The sequence below is a fragment of the Vigna unguiculata genome, chromosome 3, assembly GCF_037176805.1.
Source record: "Vigna unguiculata cultivar grain cowpea cultivar isolate G323 ecotype 2 chromosome 3, ASM3717680v1, whole genome shotgun sequence".
NCBI lineage: Eukaryota > Viridiplantae > Streptophyta > Magnoliopsida > Fabales > Fabaceae > Vigna > Vigna unguiculata.
In genome coordinates this window covers 11318338-11339589 of record NC_140794.1, presented here as the reverse complement: position 1 = coordinate 11339589, position 21252 = coordinate 11318338, and the positions used below count along the sequence as shown (strand labels likewise).

The 21252-nt window shown below is 29.8% G+C and overlaps 1 protein-coding gene across 2 annotated transcripts; it reads left to right on the top strand.

Annotated features, from left to right (window-relative positions):
* Nucleotides 1–817: 817 nt before the first annotated feature.
* On the top strand, nucleotides 818–20071 carry LOC114179469 (MADS-box transcription factor 23-like). 2 transcript variants are annotated; one of them, XM_028065819.2, is made up of 7 exons: nucleotides 818–1137; nucleotides 16440–16518; nucleotides 16783–16835; nucleotides 18947–19046; nucleotides 19206–19247; nucleotides 19340–19420; nucleotides 19673–20071. In XM_028065819.2, the coding sequence occupies exons 1-7, from the start codon at nucleotides 956–958 to the stop codon at nucleotides 19730–19732; spliced, it is 597 nt and encodes a 198-aa protein (XP_027921620.1). In that variant the 5' UTR covers nucleotides 818–955; the 3' UTR covers nucleotides 19733–20071. The 2 variants fall into 2 exon arrangements, with proteins under 2 accessions (XP_027921620.1, XP_027921619.1); XM_028065818.2 differs by having other exon boundaries at nucleotides 820–1137; nucleotides 16774–16835; nucleotides 19673–20068.
* Nucleotides 20072–21252: the final 1181 nt, after the last annotated feature.

Sequence of the window (21252 nt, the reverse complement as noted above, 5' to 3'; positions counted from 1 at the left end):
ATCTCAACGAGATAAAAATTACTTTGATAAAATTTACAAGTAGTTTATCAGAATAAATTTGAAAATTATAAAAATGATTAAATTACTTCAATAAATAAAAATATTTTTTAAAAATCTCTTTTATTTGCATTTTTTTATCAAAATTAACTAGGATACTCTCTTGTTTTTTACCAGAAACTTATAAGCTCTTTTTTTGTTACAGAAACATAAAACTTTATATTTTTTGTTTGTTCAAAATATAAAAATACACTGTAAGAATTCTTAATACATTAATTTCTTTATGTATTTAACGTAACTTAAAAAAGTAATGATTAACAGTTTTATATTATTTTTTTATTGTTTTAAATCTCTGTGCTGTATGCACCTACTTAACAATTTAAAGTTCAATATCGAGGCTTTGATAGTAATTTTTCATTACCTAACAGTGTAATAATCATTTACCATGCTATATATATATATATATATATATATATATATATATATATATATATATATATATATATATATATATATTTATAATATTTTATTTTTTATATACACTCTTTCAAAATGAAAAGCAAAATTTAACCCCTAATAGGGTAAATCCTAGTGTTGATAGGACTGCTTGCAGTAAAACACTGTCTTTTCTTAAAAAAGAAAAAAAAAATACAGAGAAAACACTTTCTTTTTTTTTTTCATCTTCTTCTTCTTCGATTCTTCCTCAACCGTTATTTTCACACGCATAATTTCCTAGTAAGTTTCTACTTTTGTTATTTTTGAGCCTGCTCTGCATTTATCATGCCTTTTATATATTTACACATGTTTTCCTTATGTATGTTTCTTGATTAATTTTACTCAAATTTGTTTCAGTGAAAGACGACTTTGGGCATCAGAATTCAATATCTGAGATATATATCGTTAACTTGCTACGCCAAAAGAAGATAAGAAATTTTGGTGGAGGTGGGAACCCTAGTAGATGGGGAGAGGAAAAATTCCCATTCAAAAAATCGAAAATTTGACGAACCGGCAAGTAACTTTCTGTAAGAGAAGAAATGGGTTAGTGAAGAAAACTAGAGAACTGTCTATTCTCTGTGATGCAGAAGTTGGAGTCATTGTGTTTTCCTGCACGGGCAAACTTTATGAGTATTCAAACACCAGGTAATTAATCTCAATTTCTTTTCTCTTTCGCTTTCTTTAACATCTATATCTCTGAATCAATGCTTCATATTCTTTTTATTTATCCCTTTTTCTCTTTCTCGTGGGGAAGAGGGGGAAGGGAAGAACTTGCAGATACACATATATGATTTTTTGGTGAAAGGTTAATCGAATATAAAGATACATGTTCAGTTTAATCTGGTTTCTGTGGTTTCAATTTCATTCATCTGAAACTGAAGTATCTGAAACGAATGAAATCTGGTAATAATATGATATATCTGGGAATCTGTTATCGGAACTTGAACATGGGGTTGCAGAAAAGAAAACCTTTTCTTTGATGATAGTACACTTCAAGCAGTGTTTATAATTTTATATATTTATATATCAATATTAACACATCAAACCTAGTGAGTTCTCGTCATATTTTTAACCGTGAAATCTTCAAGAAAGAAAAATGTTGTTCTAGCTAAATGAGTTACTTTGTGCAGTAATTCATGCATCTGTTTACCTGAATTTCAAACCAACAAGAACGATCTTCTGCATTCTTCATATATCTCATCTCTCCGACAAGATATGAATTCTTGTCTACATTTGTTTTGAGACATTTTTTCAGCATTCAATTAATTTACCAGTAAATTATACATACACTTACCTATATATATTTTTAATGTAACGTAGATCAAGAAATACTAAAAACAGTGGAATCTAAAGTAAATATACATATATCAAACATGAAGTCGAATTGGTAACCGTTTGTTTGTATATGCAGAACTTTCCTCTGAAATATTATCTAGCAGTAATAGATATACTTCACAATCATCAATACAAGTTTATATAGCGTACTTATTCTATATGTTCTTTATTAGTTTCATATTTGATATATCTTATCTTCTATATTTAAAGTTGATACTAAGACATATACATATGTTGTCTGTGTCTTCAAGGAACTCAGTTTTGACAGTTTAGTTAAGGGAAATTGATCTTCATCATTTACTTGATAGGAAATTATATTTTTAAGTTATTTTTTTGCTTTTAACATTTTGTTAACTAGTTCTACCCGTATTTGACACTGTTGATCTGTGAACATCAGAGCTATGTATAGCATAGTGAAGAAATGGAATCAAGATTTTATATATGCAGTATAGTGATCATGGTGAAAAATGCATAATCCTGAGAAATCTTAAAACCTGTACTTTTGTCAGGTCACTTAAACAGTCCACAGTATTAATTGTTGATTGTCTCAATCATTACTTAACCTTCATTTTTCTGTATCTGGGTCAGCCCTATCTTGGTTTTGGTTCTCCTCAAGTTGCAGTAGTAAAATATAAATAATCCAGATTCATGTTTATGTCATTTACAATGTTCCAGTCTTCTTATTAAAAAATTAAATTTCTTCATTTTTAGAAAATAAATAATGTTATAGATTGATCCTTACAGTGCTAATAAGGTTCATGAGTTTATTTAGGAAATCAATTCAAATGTGCCTGGAAACTTGTATGGTTTTTTAGTTGATAGTGTCAGTCCCTTTAACTCATGTTGAGCTTAATATCATTTCGTTTCACTTTAGCTTTATAATGAAGTGCATTATGATTCAAACATATTTAATTGAATGTGAAGTTTAATATTATGGTATTTAATGTATGATGCTCTTTCCCATAAGTTATTAGTCTTTTTAAGTCTTTAAAAATAGATAAATTCATGCTAAATGGAAACCCCTTTTTAACTCATTTTGAGGTTAATATGGATTTTTTTTTTTTACTTTGGTTACATTGAATAGTATATTATATATGAGTCTAACATCGAATATAATAATAATAATAATAATAAATAATAATAATAATAATAATAATAATAATAATAATAATAATATTTAAAGCATCTCACTCTCTCACCTAATAACCTTTCTATATAATCACAATAGGAGTATATCTCGCAAATTCTTTTCATATGGTGAACTGTTTTTAGATTTCATGTACGTAGCTTATATCGACAATATTAATTAATGAATTATATAATACTTTGAAAAAAAAAGTGTATATTTTCGTTATTTTCCTTCTTTTTTGTCAAATTAAACTTTTTGTTAAATTTTAATATCCATATATATAGTTCAGAAGTTTATAATTCCTAAAACTTATTATCATTCTTAGACAGTGTTAGTGATTACATTTTTTGTTAGGGTGTGTGATTAAATACAAAACTAAATATTTTTAAATAAGTTCTTACTAAATAATCAAAACTAATGGCCAAATGTCTTGATTGTTTGGAACATTGCAATTAGGATCTTGTACTTAACCTTGACGAAACCCTAATAAAATGTGACCCGGGATTCAATAAAAAAATTAAAATTTTGGGGTATTATTACAAACCATTAATGGACTTACTGGCATTATTTACCCTTTTTTTTTTTCTGTTTGAGATTACCATTCATTATTAGTCAATGAAAATGTATATTGCCACCTTTTTTTATAGCTCTTCCAAAGTTTTTAATCTTGTTATTTTAAATAGTTGAAAAAAGAATACGTTAACACGATACTTTCTAAGTCCCTTATAAACTATTCCTTACAAAAGAAAAATATATACATATCTAAATGTTGATACCCTGAACCATATTCCATGTCCATTATTCCTATAAGTTGACTTGAAGACTATATGTTTATTCTTTTATTTCTTGTAGTTTAAAAATAAGGATTTTCAACACACATTTTGAGCCTTTAGATGTGATATGAAATAAATCGTTAGGCAAAAATATGATAAAACACTAGGTTCACTATGAAAATTACGAAAAATAAGAAAGTCGTGTCAAGATGACATGAATTCATTGTGAACAAGTTGTGTTACTTGACACGATTTTTGACTCACTAAAGTGAAGTCGTGCTTGCATGACAAGACTTTACACTAGTGCAAAAATATTTTTGTCACGACATCCTTTTGATGACATTTAACAAATCATCATAGTAAAGAAACGTGTGGGGACAAAATTACATTTTCTTTGAACTTTTTAACAATGGTTGGCTAAACAATCGTTGTTAAAAGTGGAAATGATGACGATTATACAGATAATCATCGTTAAAAGTGGGACAAGTGAGAAATCATGACAGTTATATAAAGAATCGTCATTAAAATTTTCTAGGGATGGAGAAGCGACGATGGTTTCATAGAGAACTATTGTCGAATATGTAGTACTTTCATAAAAAAGAGGTGCGCTTCTTTCTCCTATGCGACTATAATTTGAGTGTTTTCTCTTCCCCATACACCTTCATTTCTCTTCCCTCTATAGTTTCATTTTCTCTTCCCTCTATAGTTTCATTTTATCTTCCTCCTACATTTTCATAGTCAGTGCTATCGCCAATGGTGAACCTTTGCGAGCCTTCGCTAGTCGTGAACCTCTGCTAGTTGCAAAGCGCTGTTGGTTTCAAATCACAATGCAACTCTCCATCGCAGCGTGCTATAAAACCCACATTGTGAGGCTCCTCCGCAAAGCTCTCTGCACCACGCCTCAAAATCCCTCATCACGAGTCTTCTCTTCACCTATCATTGGTACTTCATATTTATCGAAGGATTTTTTTACTTGTTTCTAATTTATCTTTATGGTTTCACATGCAAGCAAATGGTGAACCCATGAAAAACTTATGTGCCTTTGTTAACACTCAGATGGAGATGCTTTTATGCTCTACTCTAGTAGGTTTGCCTTTGTTAATCTCGTCATGATATGCAATACATATTCTTTTTTCTATTCTTTGGATGACTTTTAACAACAGTTCAACAACAACCATCTTCATTTGAAACTTATTATGGAGGTTATTTTAACCATCGTCGTTTTTGTCGGACTTTTAACGACGATGACATCTACACAGTTCAAAACCCATGGTTGGAAAGTTGTTTCAACCATCTTGGAAGGCGCATTCTGTAGTAGTGTTAGTGCATTGTAATTTTTTTTAAAATCTTAATTGAAGTCGTGCTTAAGTGGCATGACTTCAATGTACGTGATATAAACAGAAACCGTGAAAGGATAACACAACTTCAATTATGTAGTATTTTAATACACATTATGATATGATCCTAACAAGAAAGATGATGATATTTTTTTACTTTACATTTCTTCTGTAAAAATAATCAATATAATTAGAATAAAGAACACAAAATAAGATTGATATGAAATGCGTCAAAATCTAACAGATTGATAAGTAAAGGAAAATTGGTCCCTCTTAGATAAAAATCAAGGGTAGACGCCATAATCAAAAGATTGATAAGTCAAGACGCCACAATCAAGATTGATACGTCAAGGAGGATTTGTCACAAAAATGTTAGTCTCTGATAAGAATATGACATTCTAATCCAAGAATCAAGAGAATCCTCTCTTAAAGAAACAATTTCATTAATGACTGAAGTGAGTACAAATATTCTGAAAATGCGAATAAATAGACTTTTCTAAGACTCTAGAGATATGCCTAATAGTAAAGGTCCGACAACCAACTTAAGAAAATAAAAACTGAAAAGATTACAAAAGATAAAAAAAATTATTAGAAGATATCAAAGAAATAAAAAAAATAACAAAAAATATCAAAAGATAACAAAGATATCAAAAAATAACAAAAGATATCAAAAAGATAAAAAATATAAACTGAATCGGTTTGTGTAGTCTCGTCCAACAAATTTACATAATTTAATTATGTAAATTATTTTTTAATTGTACGATTTTTATGTCTTCATATCCTTTTAATGTTTCATATCCTTTTAATGTTATAAGCATTTGAAATTTTTCTCTACAAAATTGTTTATTTCAAAATATAGGACTATTCTATCAAATATAATAATTACTCTATCAAATATACATTAAAACAATATATGACAAAAAAACAGTTTATGAACAAATATGTTATAGAGTAATTATGATTGTGTATGGTAAATATAATATATTTTGTTGATAGTCGAATACGAAATTAAATGGCTATAAACATCTACTAAAGAGTTATAGCACTCTATAAACCTTGTTAAATTAGGATAGACTTGTGAAAACTGATATGATTTTCATTGAAAATTTTAGAAACTTCACAGATTTGTAAGGTGAAAGATATGTCATATATAGCAGACTAAAAAAGAATTAACAAAAATGTGCAAATACAGTATCAAATGTTAGGATAAGAGATCTATAGTAAATAAATATGTAATTTAAGACTATTGTCATATCTATATATGATTTTTATGTAAAATGATTGTCATGTCATATCTAGAGTAAAGTTTAGTTACTTTTTGTCATGACATTAAAAAAAAAAAGTGTGTTTTGATTGTCTTGTCAAAACTAAAGGCATATAAAATTATGTACTTATTATTTGATAAGAGACTGAAACAATATTATTTTTCATTAATATAAAAATTAAAAGTAAATAAAACTTTGTAATTAAGAATAAAAAATTGTCAATTTTTTAAATTAAAAATATATTTAAGGTCTTCCGACAAATTCATTATTAGTTGTGATTCAATAAATTGCTTCAAATTATAAACATACACACAAAAAAGGATTATTTCTGCAATGATTGTTACTTTGATAATGAGTATGGTAGAGTAAGATAGTGACATTTATAAAGATTCTAACGTTTTAGTTATTTTTATATCTGCATGAAAAATTATATTAGATTTGGGTACATAGAGCACCTCAAATTATACTATTATAAACAATGAAAGGAAGAAAATTGATATTTTGATATTATAATTTTACATTCAAAATTTGCATATTTTATAGTTTTATAACAAAATAAAATAGAAAAACTATGAAATTTCTAATTTTACAGAAAAAACAACAAATTATAAGTCAGCTAAAACTAGACATCATGAATTCATTACCTAAAACAGGCTTCATTTTAGACATTAAAATACTTCAATATGAAGATGAAAATTCTCAATTGCCAACACTTTTCCGTGAGACTTTTCTTCAATAATGAAAACTTATATCCTTCTTACACCTTTGGTTGATCACATTCAAGATTATCAACATTTACATATTTTTCTTACCAAATTTATATCACCTAAACTAAGAATGCATGCAATAAACTTGTTCATTTTTCATTTTTTATTTTTCATGCAATTAATAGTTATATTTATTAACAACATTTTATTCAATATAAGAAAACAACAAATTTGCTTCCAAATATTAATGATAATCAAATTGCGACATTAGTAGAGTCCACTTAACTAACTTTAATGTGATGGAAAAAATTAATTTTACGAAAATTTTAAAAAATAAAATTATATTTAAATGATTTAGGTGTTGATACAGTTGGTTTATCATTTTTTAATAAATAAAAATATTTATATAAGTGTTAAACTAGTATTGATAACTAAAATAATAAATAAGATTAGCATTGATCTAGTTTATACTAATCATATTTAATTTTAGTATTTATATTTATTTGAATTAATATCAATTAAGTTGACACTAATTTTATTTTTTATTATTTATTTAAGTTAGTGTAAATTTTTTTATCAACTAAAAATTGTATACTTATACTAGAACCTTAAGGTGCTCTGATTCATTTACATAGTATATACCTAAGTTATTTCTCATTTACATCATATATTCAATATTTTTTTTTATCAAAAACCCGACATCATGATGTTTGTTTGCCATATATCCAAAAATCTCATATGATTGACAAATAAGGAATAATAAATAAACAAACCTACTACAACCCCTTAAAAAATCTGATTATTTGTTGAATGTTTTCCTTTCTTTTTACAAACCTTGGTACCCCTACCTTGTATATATGTTTTGCATCTTTGATGGCATGTTGGTAAGGTCTGATGTGTTTTCCTTGCCAATACTATATGAAATCTGTTTTCTCATATGGAGTTTTTAGTTTGAGATTATGTTGTCTTCGTTTTGTTATGTTTATGTAATTCTTTCCACGTAGTTCTCAATTTTGATCTTGTAGTTCCTGAGTACCTATGTAAAAATCAGACCAGAAATTCAACTATTTACCTATGTTATATATGTTCGATCAAAGCGACATCACTAATGCAGAACAAAAATATCACAACAGGATATTGCATCGGTTCCTGAAGAAACGACGTGATAAAATGGTGGCAATTTCGTAAATATTGAAAATCATATTACATCGGTTGTTAGGTCCAATCGATATAATAGTTCCTAAAAAAACATATCAATGTTTTATTTCTTTTATAGAAAAATGTGAAACTATATCGGTTGTTTAGTAGAATCGATGTAGTGTACCTTTTAATGCATTCACACTGTCTTCCCTTTTGTTTCCAGAGCTTTTCGTGCTCTTTCATGTCCTCGTGTTCTCCTCTCCGTTCTCACGGTTCTCTCCATTTCCTTTCTATTCTCTTTTCCAGAACCTTCATTGTTGCATTTTCCTCTCTTCATAAGAACATTCGCTAAGTCCTGCGTTTTGGCTTTCCATTCTCACCCTAGCTCTCACTCGTCGTAGTTGTTGCATTCTACAAGAATGAAGTCGTTACTATCATTGAGAAACTTTGTTGCTTTCCTCTCTTCCTGCTAGTTTCAATGGCGTAGCCTTTCAACGCTAAGAAAAGCCTATATACCGCACCGCAACGACGGTGCGAAGGAGGTATTGTCGTCGTTATGCAAAAGAGGTATCATCGCTACCATGCAAAGGAGGTGTCGTTGCTGTAGTGCGAAGGAGGCACAACCCTTCACCATTTTCCTCTCTCCATTCGAAATTTTGCACAATTGTGGGTTTTGGGTCTCCATTATCTCCCTATAAGAGTTTCTCTCTCACCATCGGTATCGTCGTTGTAGCATGCAAGAAACACCATCTTATGCCGCTGTTAAGAAGTCTCCATCCGCCGGCATTGGTTTTAGATTTATCCTCCCTCATCACACTTGTTTCACCGTTGCAGGTTCTTCACACTAAGTTGTAGTGTTAGAATCGCACAGTGAAATATTTGTCTTTGGACAAAATCCAAGAGAGAGGTGAATTATTTTCTTAATACAAATTGTGCTTCAAATTTTCCCTTAAAAGTTTTTCATTCAATTAATTTTTTTACTCTTATTTTAATAACTTCAGTAAAATAAAGAGAGTAAAAAATAGAAAATTCATACACAATTATTATATACTGGTTCAAATCAAAAAAACTACGTGTAGTTGTTAATCTCTCTAAAGAGGGATTAACTCAAACACTAAAATAAATCAAACTTATAATCATAGAAGAAAGAGTTTAAGGTTTAGAGAATACCTCTTTTAAAGACACAAGAAATGAAAGACACCTTTCTTGGATCACTCAAGGAATGACTACCTCCTTTGATTCACACAAAGGATAGCAACACTCAATCACTCAAGAACCCACTTGGTGAAAGTTATCACTATACCCACTAAGAGGTTTTTCAAAGACCCTTTTGACAAACATGAGTTTCTCTAGCAGTCACAACTCTAAACCTCTGAATGAAACGTTTATTTTCGAAATAGGTTTCACCAGACATATATAGACTTTCTCATTTGAAAATTAGGTCAAAAACTTGAAGAGTCAAGTCACAATTGTCGTGTTAATGATCAATTATTTCAAGTGATAATCAGTTATCATATAAGCTTTTCTAAAAAGATTTTCTCGTTATTATAATCGATTACCAGTAGTGAATAATTGATTATCACATAGTCTTTTATAAAAATCTCGATTTCATTTGGATAATTGATTATTATTAGTGTTAATCGATTATCTCAAAGCTTTTATGAAAAGTAAATCTTTCCTGAGTGATTTTTGTGCATACAACTTTGTGACTCTCTAAGCTAAGTCTTACACACAATTTATTCACTAATATATGACTTATTACAAAATCTTAATCACATACATAAATAAAATTCAAGTCTTCCAATATCTTTTGTCATCACTTTAAGTTCTTGGACTTGCTTTTATCATCATCAAAATTTACTTTTGAAGATTGATCTTCATCATCTTTTTTTTTGGCAACACTTATTAGCCGCTACTTCACGTTGAACCTTAGTCGTCGCCACTATTTACTGTTAAAGCCTAATCGCCACCGCTAACTCATGTTGAACCCTAGCTTGTTTCGAAACACCTTGATTTTTTTAATAAAATATATGTGTGTTTGACTTATTATATCGGTTGGTCAATCAATGTTATATGTGTTCTACTTATTACATCACCTTTGATAACATTGGTTTCTAAACCGATGTAATATGTCTTAATAACCGATATCATATGTCATTTTTGTATTAGTGCACTAATATTATATATCTTTAATATTTATTTAAGTATCATATAAGTTGACATGAATTTATATTCTATGAATATGTGTGTCTTCATAACAACGAATACGAATAATATGTTATTTTTAATCTAGATATTTAAATTTAAAGATGACATTTCTCCTTACTTACAATACTCTCTCCCTCTTTATATAAATATGTTCACATTCATATATTTCATCCACAATTGACTTCTTTACCTTCACTCATTTTCTTTATGCACACTCATCTCATTTCACTCACGTTCATGTCATCTTCATCCACAATGATCTCCTTCATCTATAAACATCTCTTTAATCCACATCCATATATATATATATATATATATATATATATATATATATATATATACTAAAATGATGTCAATGAGTGAAACTTCCTTAAGCCAAGAAAAAAGAATTCATTGTAAATCTCAAAATCTACAAAGAGTTGTTCTCCTGCTCTTGTGCTCCTCCCCACAAATTTTGATTTTGGCTAAAGATGCCTAACTTCTCCTTTCAATAACTTTTGCTAGGGGTTCATTTGAATATTTATGAAATTTTGTATTGGTATAAATATTTTCAAAAATTCAAAATTGATTGCAAACCTTAGATCTAACTGTTAACTTGAACGAACAAAACTTTTTTTAGTATGGTTGTTTTCTTCTCATGGAGACAATGTGAAAACTTATTTTTCGAGTTTCTTCCATAATAACATCAAAAAGATATCCTTTAAGTTATAATTTAATCTTCAAGCCTAATTGTTCCCTTTGTTTATTATACATTTTCTCCTTTGTTTCTTACACCCGTCTTCTTAATCAACTAGATCACTATTGTAAGTGATTTATTTTTAGATTAGTTATGTTTTTCCTAAATTGTTACAACAAATTGTGTTTAATCCATGTACTATATGAATGTGAAGGTATGATATCATTTCTAATAAAATGTACGTGCATATTATATTTTAGTTCCCTATAAAACTTCATTTATCACATGAGAGACACTCCACATGTCATTTGCTGGGAAGGATATTTTACATTCACAGCCCTTATTATACTCAAAACAAAAAAAGAAAAAAAAAAGTACAATAACAAGTAGAAAACTAGGTGAACCAACCTAAGAGATATACACACATCCAAAACCAACAAAAAACAACATTGAGCATAGGTTCTTCAAACACTCCGTGTTTTCTAAGTTCTAAAAACTTGGCAAGGATTATGATAGGTAGACCATGTGATTTTTAAGGGTGATCCACTTTTCCATATTGTAGAAAATGATATGAGATTCTTTATATTTTTCTTGATGTGGGACTTTATGTATTTTTCTTATGGCACCATTCAAAATGCCTTTGAAGGTGTCATGAGAAGTTTCCAAAGCTAGAATTGTAAGAAAAGTAGCTTCTACAACACCATAAAAGAGATATGGACTATGCATCCGAGAATGATTAGTACATAGATAAAGTATTTTTAACTCCCTGGACTGGTGAAAACATTGCAAGATTTTGTATTGGGATTGCTACTTTCCATCCTACCCTACTCTTCATCCAAGTTTTATACACATGAACTCAATTAAACGCCAACAAAATATATGCCACAAATATGTCACTCTTACCTATTATACAACGACATATTCCAATTTTTAACAACCTTCATACAATTAAAATCCCGACCAAAGAGCATTACTATCATATAAATATACCCATCTAATTTGACTTTTATAATTCAGATGTATTCCAAGTAAAATTGAGACCATTGCTCCTTTATTAATTTGTAGGAACTACACGCCTATGTTGGTTGTATGGCTCCATTTCAAGTAATGACCAATATAAAATCCGAAATAAATGACAAAATGGACATACATCAAGGCTTGTTGTATGTGTATATGATTATTTAGTTTCCCTTCCAATTGCATGTGTTCCAACTAGACTAAGCCACTACAATGCTTTCAGACCTGTGTATCCCTATACCCACATGACTAATTAAAGACCTACAACTTTTTATGTGTATAATCGGGCATAAACACTAGTCCGAGGAAGAGAAACATGCATTAGGAACTTTATTAGTAATCCAAGTCCATGCCTTAACTTGAGCTAGATTAAAGATCTATTCAACATCTTTCACCTTACTTCTAAAGATGATGTTATTCCTATGTATCCAAATAGTCCATTCTATTGCAACCCACATACATTTCTATATTGTATTACCCTTTCTACCTAACCTTGTGAAACTAAATTGATGAAATGTACTATAACAATGCCAGCTCATTTATCACACATTTTCCAAATGTCCCTTGCAACTCCACAACTAAAAAATAAGTTTTGTACACTTTCTTCACCACTCTCGCACGTAACACATGCATTCCTTATCACATTCACCCCTCTTTTGATTAGATTATCACATATTGCGACTTTGTTTATCATTATTTTCATTGCAAAGTGTAATGTAGTTAGTAAGGCTTTAATTTTCCACAGTTGACCATATAAGTCTGCATCTTCATCCATATTTTTGTTTCTAATAATGTTTTATGTCGATTTCATTGTGTACTCATTAGTGTCATTGTCCTTCTAAACCCATTCATCTTCGTTGTTCTTATCTAAAGTACATTCGCCCAACTCGTAGCAATTTATTTACCTGAGATTTCTCTCATTCAAACCATTGCCTTCGCCATTGTAGTTTCCATTCCTAAGAGCCACCATTCCACAAACTAATATCCCCTAAGGTAGCCTCTTTATTAAGAGAATTGGCATACATTCTTGAAAACTTTTCTAGCAATACCCCTACCTAGGTAATTATCTTTCCAGAAAAAAAAAATATTTCCTCTTCCCTTTCTCCAAGAGATATTATCAAACCAGATTTCTTTTTTACCCTTTCCATATACTTTTCTCAAATCTCTCCACCACCAGGATTCGCATTTATTTTTAATATTTTTATTTAGGTTTCTCCAAGACTCATTTGATTCTAAAATATCTTTCCAGATACCATATTTTTGTTTTTCCAATCTTCATGTCTATTTTTCTAATAAGGCTATATTGAACATTTATATATCAATAACTCCTAAGCCACCCTATTCTTTAGGTTTGCATATGTTATCCCATTTTATTCATGCAATATTCCTACAGCTATGTCCCCAACACCATATGAATTCTCGTTGCACTCTTTTTATTTCATTCCTTATGTTTGTTGGCATCTTAAACACGAATAGATGCAATAATGATGGTGTTGTAATTTCTTATTTGATAAGAGTTACTCTACCGGCAAAGGATGATTTTTTTCCTCTCCACTTGCCTAATTTGTTTCTTATCTTTTGCATCATACCCTTTCAAAATTGGTTGTTCCTATGATTCCCCCTACAAGCAAACCTAAGTATGTAAATGGAATGATCTTTTTACTATAGTTCAACATTATCGAGAATCTTTTTATTGTGGGATGGTCTACACATATTACCCTCAACATAGTTTTACAGAAGTTGACCTTTAGCCCCGATACAAGTTTGAAAAATCAAAGAATGATCATAATAGTCAAAATATTTTGAGTTTCTACCTGATAGATAATCATTATATCATCAACAAGCTGTAGCATGTTGACATCTATTTCATTATTTCCTACCTTTATCCTTGCAAAAAGTTTTTACCTGTTGCTTGTCTAACCAACCCCACTAAACCTTCTGCCACAATAAAAAATAAGAATAAAGCTAATGGATGACCTTGTCTTAGTCCTTTAGCCGGTTTAAATTCCTTTGTTGGGCTACCATTAACTAAAACCAAAATTGTTAGATTCTAAAGATGTCTTTATCCATTGAATCAATTTTGGACAAAAAAACCTAATCTTTCCATCATGTAATAAAGAAATCCCCAGTTTTCCTTTCTTTTTAGTCTCATCCACTGCTTCATTAGCAACTACCACAATGTCCAATAATTTTATACCCTTAGTAAATGTGAGTTGTTTTTTTTATCAATAACCTTATGTAGCACTTTCTTCAATCTGTTGGATAGAATTTTAGATATTATATTGTATATTGTACCTACTAACGATATAGGCCTATATTTACTTAATTCTTGAGGATTTTTCTACTTTAGGTATAAGGGTAATGAAAGATGCATTGCTTCCCCTTAGCCATTTCCTCCATGTATGAAAATCTTTTAGTGCTTTAACCACATCATCTTTAATGTAATGATTCTCCAGGAAAATTTTGTAAAACTAAAATTGAAACCGTTCAGGTCCACGTCATATGCTACTTTCGCAATCCAACACTACCACCTAAATTTCCTCTTCGGAAAAGTTTCTTGTGAGCACCATATTATCATGTTCAGTAATGGTTGGAAATGCCACATTATTATCTTGCCAACATTTTCTGATAATCGTTTTTGAAAACACTCTTTGACCCCTTTCTTAACTATTTCTGGATCCTCACACCACTCATTATGAACTTTGAGTCCCTTAATCATATTCTGCATAGACCTCCATCTAGTTATCGTATGGAAAATTGTGTTTATATTCCCTGAACCTAGCCAGTTATATCTAGATTTTTGTTTCAAGATTGCTTCCTGTCTAAGGTTTATTGTTTGTAATTCTACAAACGAATATTTTCTCTTTATCTTACTTTGTTCATCAAGGTCTCCCTTCTCATCCTTTTTATCTAAATCACTTATATCAGATATGATTACTTTTCAATTAATGTTTAAGTCCCAAAAACCTCTTTATTTGAAACTTTCAGATCTTGTTTCAAATTTTTTAACTTCTCTTTGAGAATAAACAGACTGCTTCCATTTATGTCATACCTGTCCCAGCATCTCTTAATCATTTGTTTAAAATTTTTGTTTATCTATCATACATATAAGGATCTAAAAGGTTTCGATTCCCAATCTATTTGTTTATTCTTAACAACTATTGCGCAATAATTCTATACTATTCTATGTAGTATATATTGTTTACATTCAAGCCAAATATTCAACCATTTGTTATCCCCCATAATTTATAGCATTAAGAGGTTAATGTTTATGAAATATTAGTTATTGGAGTTTCGGGCTTCGCCTTTTGTGTGTATCACAAAAGCATTATGTTATTGAATTAGAAAAGATTTGTTTAATATTCTCCTTAAAAATACATTTATTTGACACTTTTTTAATAATATAATAATATATATTATAATTTTAAATTAAAAAATAATATAAATATAATTAAAATATTATTATTTTAAAATGTTAAATGAGTTTGTGGTTTTAAAGTATCACCACTCTGTCGAATTCTCAAAGATCTCGCATCTCGTAAAACAATCAAGAGCTTTATAATTAATATTATGGCAAAAGTCCCTATTTTCTAATAGAATTTTGTTTAGTTTTTTGGAGGGCACACCAGATTTTCTTCATAAATTGGTCAGTTTGATTTTGTATAACCAACATAAAAAGTTCGACAAATTCACCTTCTTCTCCTGTTTATAGCTATGTGTTTGACTTCTTCTTTATGACTTCTCAGTTAAGCTACATCTCGGTTGTAATAGAATTGGATTCCTTCCATTTATCACTATATGCCATAAACTGAGCTCCTATTCACTTTTGCAACCGATAAATAATAGTTTTTACTTGCAAAAAAAGGATATGGAGGTATAGATCTACCACTCACTCGCATGCGTTTGTTATGCATTGGTTATAGAACTTTTGGAAGCTTGGTATAGAATCTTGGTTGTAGTAATTGTTAGGTTTATAGAGGGGGTTTTACTTGGAGATACAATACCAATAAGATCTGAGTTCAATCACATAAGACATTAACACCACTCTCAATCCAACATCTTAAGATTGGGTTTATGAGTTTTCATCTTTATACGGTATTCCACTTTCTCATTTTTACCCAATATAAAACTTAAACTTACACTTAGATTTCCAACAATAATATGGTGTTATTCATTTTTGACAGCATTGGTAAGGTGCTAACATCATATTACACGTTTTCATGCTGCTGGTGTTGTTGGTATGGAGCTATTGTGGGATTTTGCCAGAGTCCTATATTTTAGAGATTTTGATGGTGTAAAAGTCCTTTGATGCACGTAAAATTATTTGGTTAATATATATTGGTTTGTACATTTATGACAGCATGAAATCAATCATTGATCGCTTTAACAGCCACAACGAGAACCTTGGTTGGCTAATGGATCCTACTTCATCTGTCAAGGTAACACACATCCTGCATTATTATATATCTCCAAGCCCTACAAAGTATATTAATTTCATTTTTTCCTCTTGGTTTCCCCTTTTAGTCTTCCTGCAAAATTCAAAACCATTTTACCCTTCTTTCCAAACTCTATTGCCAACATTTCCATTTAACTCACTCACTGTGCTATAAACATACCCAAACAGTGTTATTATGCATTATTATTTCTTTTTTTACAAAATAAACTTTTGATATATTATTACTGCTTTTTGCTAGTTTTGGCAGAGAGAAGCAGCAAGCTTAAGGGAACAACTACAACATTTGCAAGAAAGCAACAGGTAAAATATTAAAACCAATGCTTCAATAATTGTCATTAATTAATATGGAAACTAGAAAGTAATATTCTTACTTTTTTATGAGTAATTAACTACTAACAGATAATTATAATAAACTAGCAAAATTATACAACGCTGTGTTTTCTTTTTGTAAGCCAGTGACGTGAAAATATATTAGACAAGGTATAAAATAAAGAGTTACTATAATCCTTATTCAATACACAAACCCCTTCATATATATAGTCTAAATTAATAAATAAAAACATATAATCCCCACTTTTATACCTATAATGCCACTACAAGCCTTTCAATAATTTCTACTAGGTACATGGACCACCCATTAATTGAAAAAAAAAAACAACTTTCACTTTATTTGAGGACATCACACTCAATTTGAAAAGCTGGAGTAAATATATATCAACAATATTAGGTACTCATTCTTGAAAATAACGTCTAGTTTTTCAATTTCAGATTTCATTAAATAACTTGTATATATATATACAAGCATTTTCATAGAAATACCACACAATTACAAAATTTCTTGAGACTCAAACCAACTTTAAAACACTTTTGTACTAACCCGCGAGATCTTTAATCAGCCAACATAAGCACAATATCACAATTAATATTCAAGTAAAAAACAATATTACCAATAAAATGATGAGTCAACACCAACTAATATAATTTAACTTTTTTGTATTATAACTCTTGAATATTCTACGGGAGAGAGATCCATTTTATTCTTATTAAAGATCATCATTTATAGTTTATATATTGATTTTGAACATGATAATAAACTAATATGATCTAGAATGGTACAAAACCAATAGGAATAATCTATAATGTTTAACAACTATTAATTAATTTTATATCTTGATGTTCTTAAACTGTGAAGCCATTTATGTATGAATGTCAAATATATATTGGAACACCCATATAGAAAAGACGATTTCAAAATATATAATTGGGTGTAAATTTTATCTTACAAGTTGGTTTTGTGGGGTTGATTTAAGTTTAAAGTTCACTTCTTAATATGGTATCAGAACCTGGTTAAAGTCTATCCTAGCGAGATTTGTTATTTGTTCAGTCTATTGTGTCACCCGCTATCGGGAAGTTTGTTATTTGTTAGACATACTATTTCACCCGCTATCAGACCACCCATTAATGTTTAGTTTCATGCTCGAGATATATATATCTATTGTTTGTTAGGCATGTTGTTCCACCTACTATCGGACCACCCATTAATGTTTAGTTTCATGTTTGAGATGTATATACCTCGACATGAAGGAGATGTTGAAAGTATCACATTAGCTAGAGATAAGACATTACTATGGAAGAATGACATCTCACTTAAGCTACTACTTTAAAGTTATTAATCATGTGACACCTAAGCAAATGCTAAAAGGAAAACAAAAATACAAACATGCGGGGACCCAATCAAATCCGTGCAAAAATCAACAAGCATCTTCCGAGGAACAAATCAACCTAATCTAAAATCTAGGAGGTTAAACCTATTTCAAAAAAATCTAAACTAATGAGGCCAAATAATCAAGTAAAATCCTATTTACTTACAATCCCAACATTGGCTAAGGTATCTACACATCTATATTGTCTTCTCTAAATGTTTGAAACTTTAATATAATCAATTCATATGTTCTTTTATGTAATTTTCAAGGTATTTCAAGAAGAAAAAAAATATCTATTTGATATCAGCTTTCAAACAATGGATCTCTTATGAATGTACTGAATCATATCACGGGATTTCTACCCTTCAATGCATGCAACACAAAAACACGCAGACATAAAAATCACAAGCAAGGATTCCAATTTTGTAATCTCATGATTGATTAGCTTACCTTTGTGATGATCATCCTTTGTATATCACTCTAATTCAACATAATTCAAATATATATTGAAAGTTCATATTTTAGTTAAATACACTTCATCTTATTGTTCTGTGAAATAGAATCCCTTTGATTATATATGAGTTTGCACACTTGTAATGCTACAACAACTATCTTTGAATGATAGCAACTTACTTCTCACACACAATGTTGCCGTTTGGCCTCTCGAATTGCCAAACAATTCATACTTCATTTTCTATAAATATGCAGGCAACTGATGGGTGAAGAACTTTCTGATTTGAATATGAATCAGCTAAAGGAACTGGAAAATAAACTCCAAACTGGTTTGAGTAATATTCAAATAAAAAAGGTATTATGGTTCAAAGTCCATTCATTTTCTTTTAGTAAAACCAAACTCCTTTTCTTTTTCCATAACACTGTGGTTGTCAAAGGAAAATCCAAGTTACATGATATATACAATTGTCATATGCATACATGACTCATACACAATCATTTATTTCACCTGCAGGATCAAATGCTTAAAGATGAGATCAAAGAATTGCAAAAAAAGGTTCCGAGCATTAAGTTTCGTTCTTTTAATAGGTGTTTCTACAAATTTGAAATTTTCAGACCGATCTCCATTGACACCATTATGTTTTGCAGGGAATGGTCATTCATCAACAAAATGAAGAACTTCATAAGAAGATAAACCTTATCCATGAAAATAATGTAGAACTACGAAAGGTAAAATCATCAACCAAGCATTTTCTATCTGTCATTCATACTCTAAAGTGTTAATATACAATGCCACGGATTGGTGCTTCACAATTTTTAACTCTCATGTAGAGTTAGAATATGCATCACATTTTCTTTTCATGTTATTTTCATACAAAAAATATTAACAAAATTAATGAAAATATATCTCAGTAGGTTTAATTTTTTGAAGCTTCAAGTTTATTATAGGGAAACTTAAATGATGGTTTGGATCCTACCTAGGTTATTGAAGCAAGGGATATGGAAAAAGAAAAGGCCACATGCTATCAGCAATGGATATGATACACTTGAACCTATCAGTTAGCAGCAAAGCCAGCTTCAGCCTCAACACAGTGAATTACAAGAGGAAGCAATGATTATGGGGTATTCCCTCAAACTGATGATGTAAAAAATTTAACTGATGTAGTAAGTTTTAGAGTAATAATTAGTTGCTTTTTCTAAAAAATGTAAGAAATGTTTTAGAAAATAAGCTATAATTCTCTAAATATAAACTGTACTAAACATGTTGTAAGTTTAAAAGTTTTATCTTTATGTGCAGTGCACGTAAAGCCTGTGACTTATTAGATATCGATCGGACACATATCGAGATGAATATTTTCGATCTTCTTATTTCTAAATGTGAATTGTCTATCATGAATCATGAAATTACAAACAATAAAATCTATAATGTATAATATATGTGGAAAAGTAAATCTATATTGTATGTCGTGAATCATGAAACGAAATTCAGGAAATTGCTTCCTACATCTTCTATAATTTTTTCTCACAAAACTCAGTTGTAATTAAAATGAAGAAAATGATATTTCAAAATTTGTAAATTTTTGAAATGCGATTAAAATTTTGTGGAAGTATTATGAAAAAACTAAATCCAAGAATGAAGTTGCGGTGGAACAAGTGGAAGAGTAATGATGTTTTCAAATTGTCTTATTGATAATATGTTTTTAGTTCATTTTAATTGATTGAATAATAAGTGAAAAAGTTTAATAATTTATTATTGTGAAATACAACTTAATAATTAAAGTTGAAGTACTTGTTTGGGTAACTCAACTAAACAAAAACAAGAGTTGTTGTTATGCTATAATAGTTGTGTTAAATTAAAATAAGTGATTTAAAATATGATTCAGTGAAAACTGGTGCCACTGTGTTGTGCGTGATCAGGGATCAAAATGGGTTTTGTGTATAGTGCCTAGAGGTGTGTGAGGGTGTGATCTGGCGGTGGCAATGGATTTGGCGATGGGGAACATGGCCTAGCATAGTAGAAGAAGGAGTGTGCATTAAGAAAAAAAGGAGGTGCGGGAAGAAGCTGCTGTTAGTATGCCTAAGTTGGATTTGTTCATCGTTTGTTGGGCGCTTCTTCCTGCACCTCCAAGGCTTTTTATGTACCTCCAAAATTTACTGTTATATTATTCATTAATATACAGGTGAAAAGTGGGTAAGTGGGTATAAATTTCATTTACTTCGTGCCACCTCTTTTGCACCCCATTCATACTATTTCTTCTCCTGTTTTTTCTCCGTCTCATTATCTCATTACTGTGCATTCATTAAAATTTGAAATATTTGTGAAACGGAATATGAATTCCGTTTCACATTTTTCTGAAACAGAATTCGTATTCCGTTTCACGAAAAATTTGAAATATTTGTGAAACGGAATACGAATTCTGTTTCATAAAAATGTGAAACGGATTCTGTAATCCGTTTCACAAAAAAAAATTTCCTTTTTTTGAAACCAAAGATGCTCCCAACCTGAATATTATATGTCACAACCAATTTTGAATAGCTAAAAACACCGTTGTTTCAGAATA

Coding starts and splice junctions, on each gene's coding strand:
- LOC114179469 (XM_028065818.2), top strand. CDS start 956: ATGGGGAGAGGAAAAATTCCCATTCAAAAAATCGAAAATTTGACGAAC. Junction 1,138..16,439: donor TATGAGTATTCAAACACCAG/GTAATTAATCTC, acceptor CATTTATGACAG/CATGAAATCAATCATTGATC. Junction 19,421..19,672: donor ATAATGTAGAACTACGAAAG/GTAAAATCATCA, acceptor GATCCTACCTAG/GTTATTGAAGCAAGGGATAT.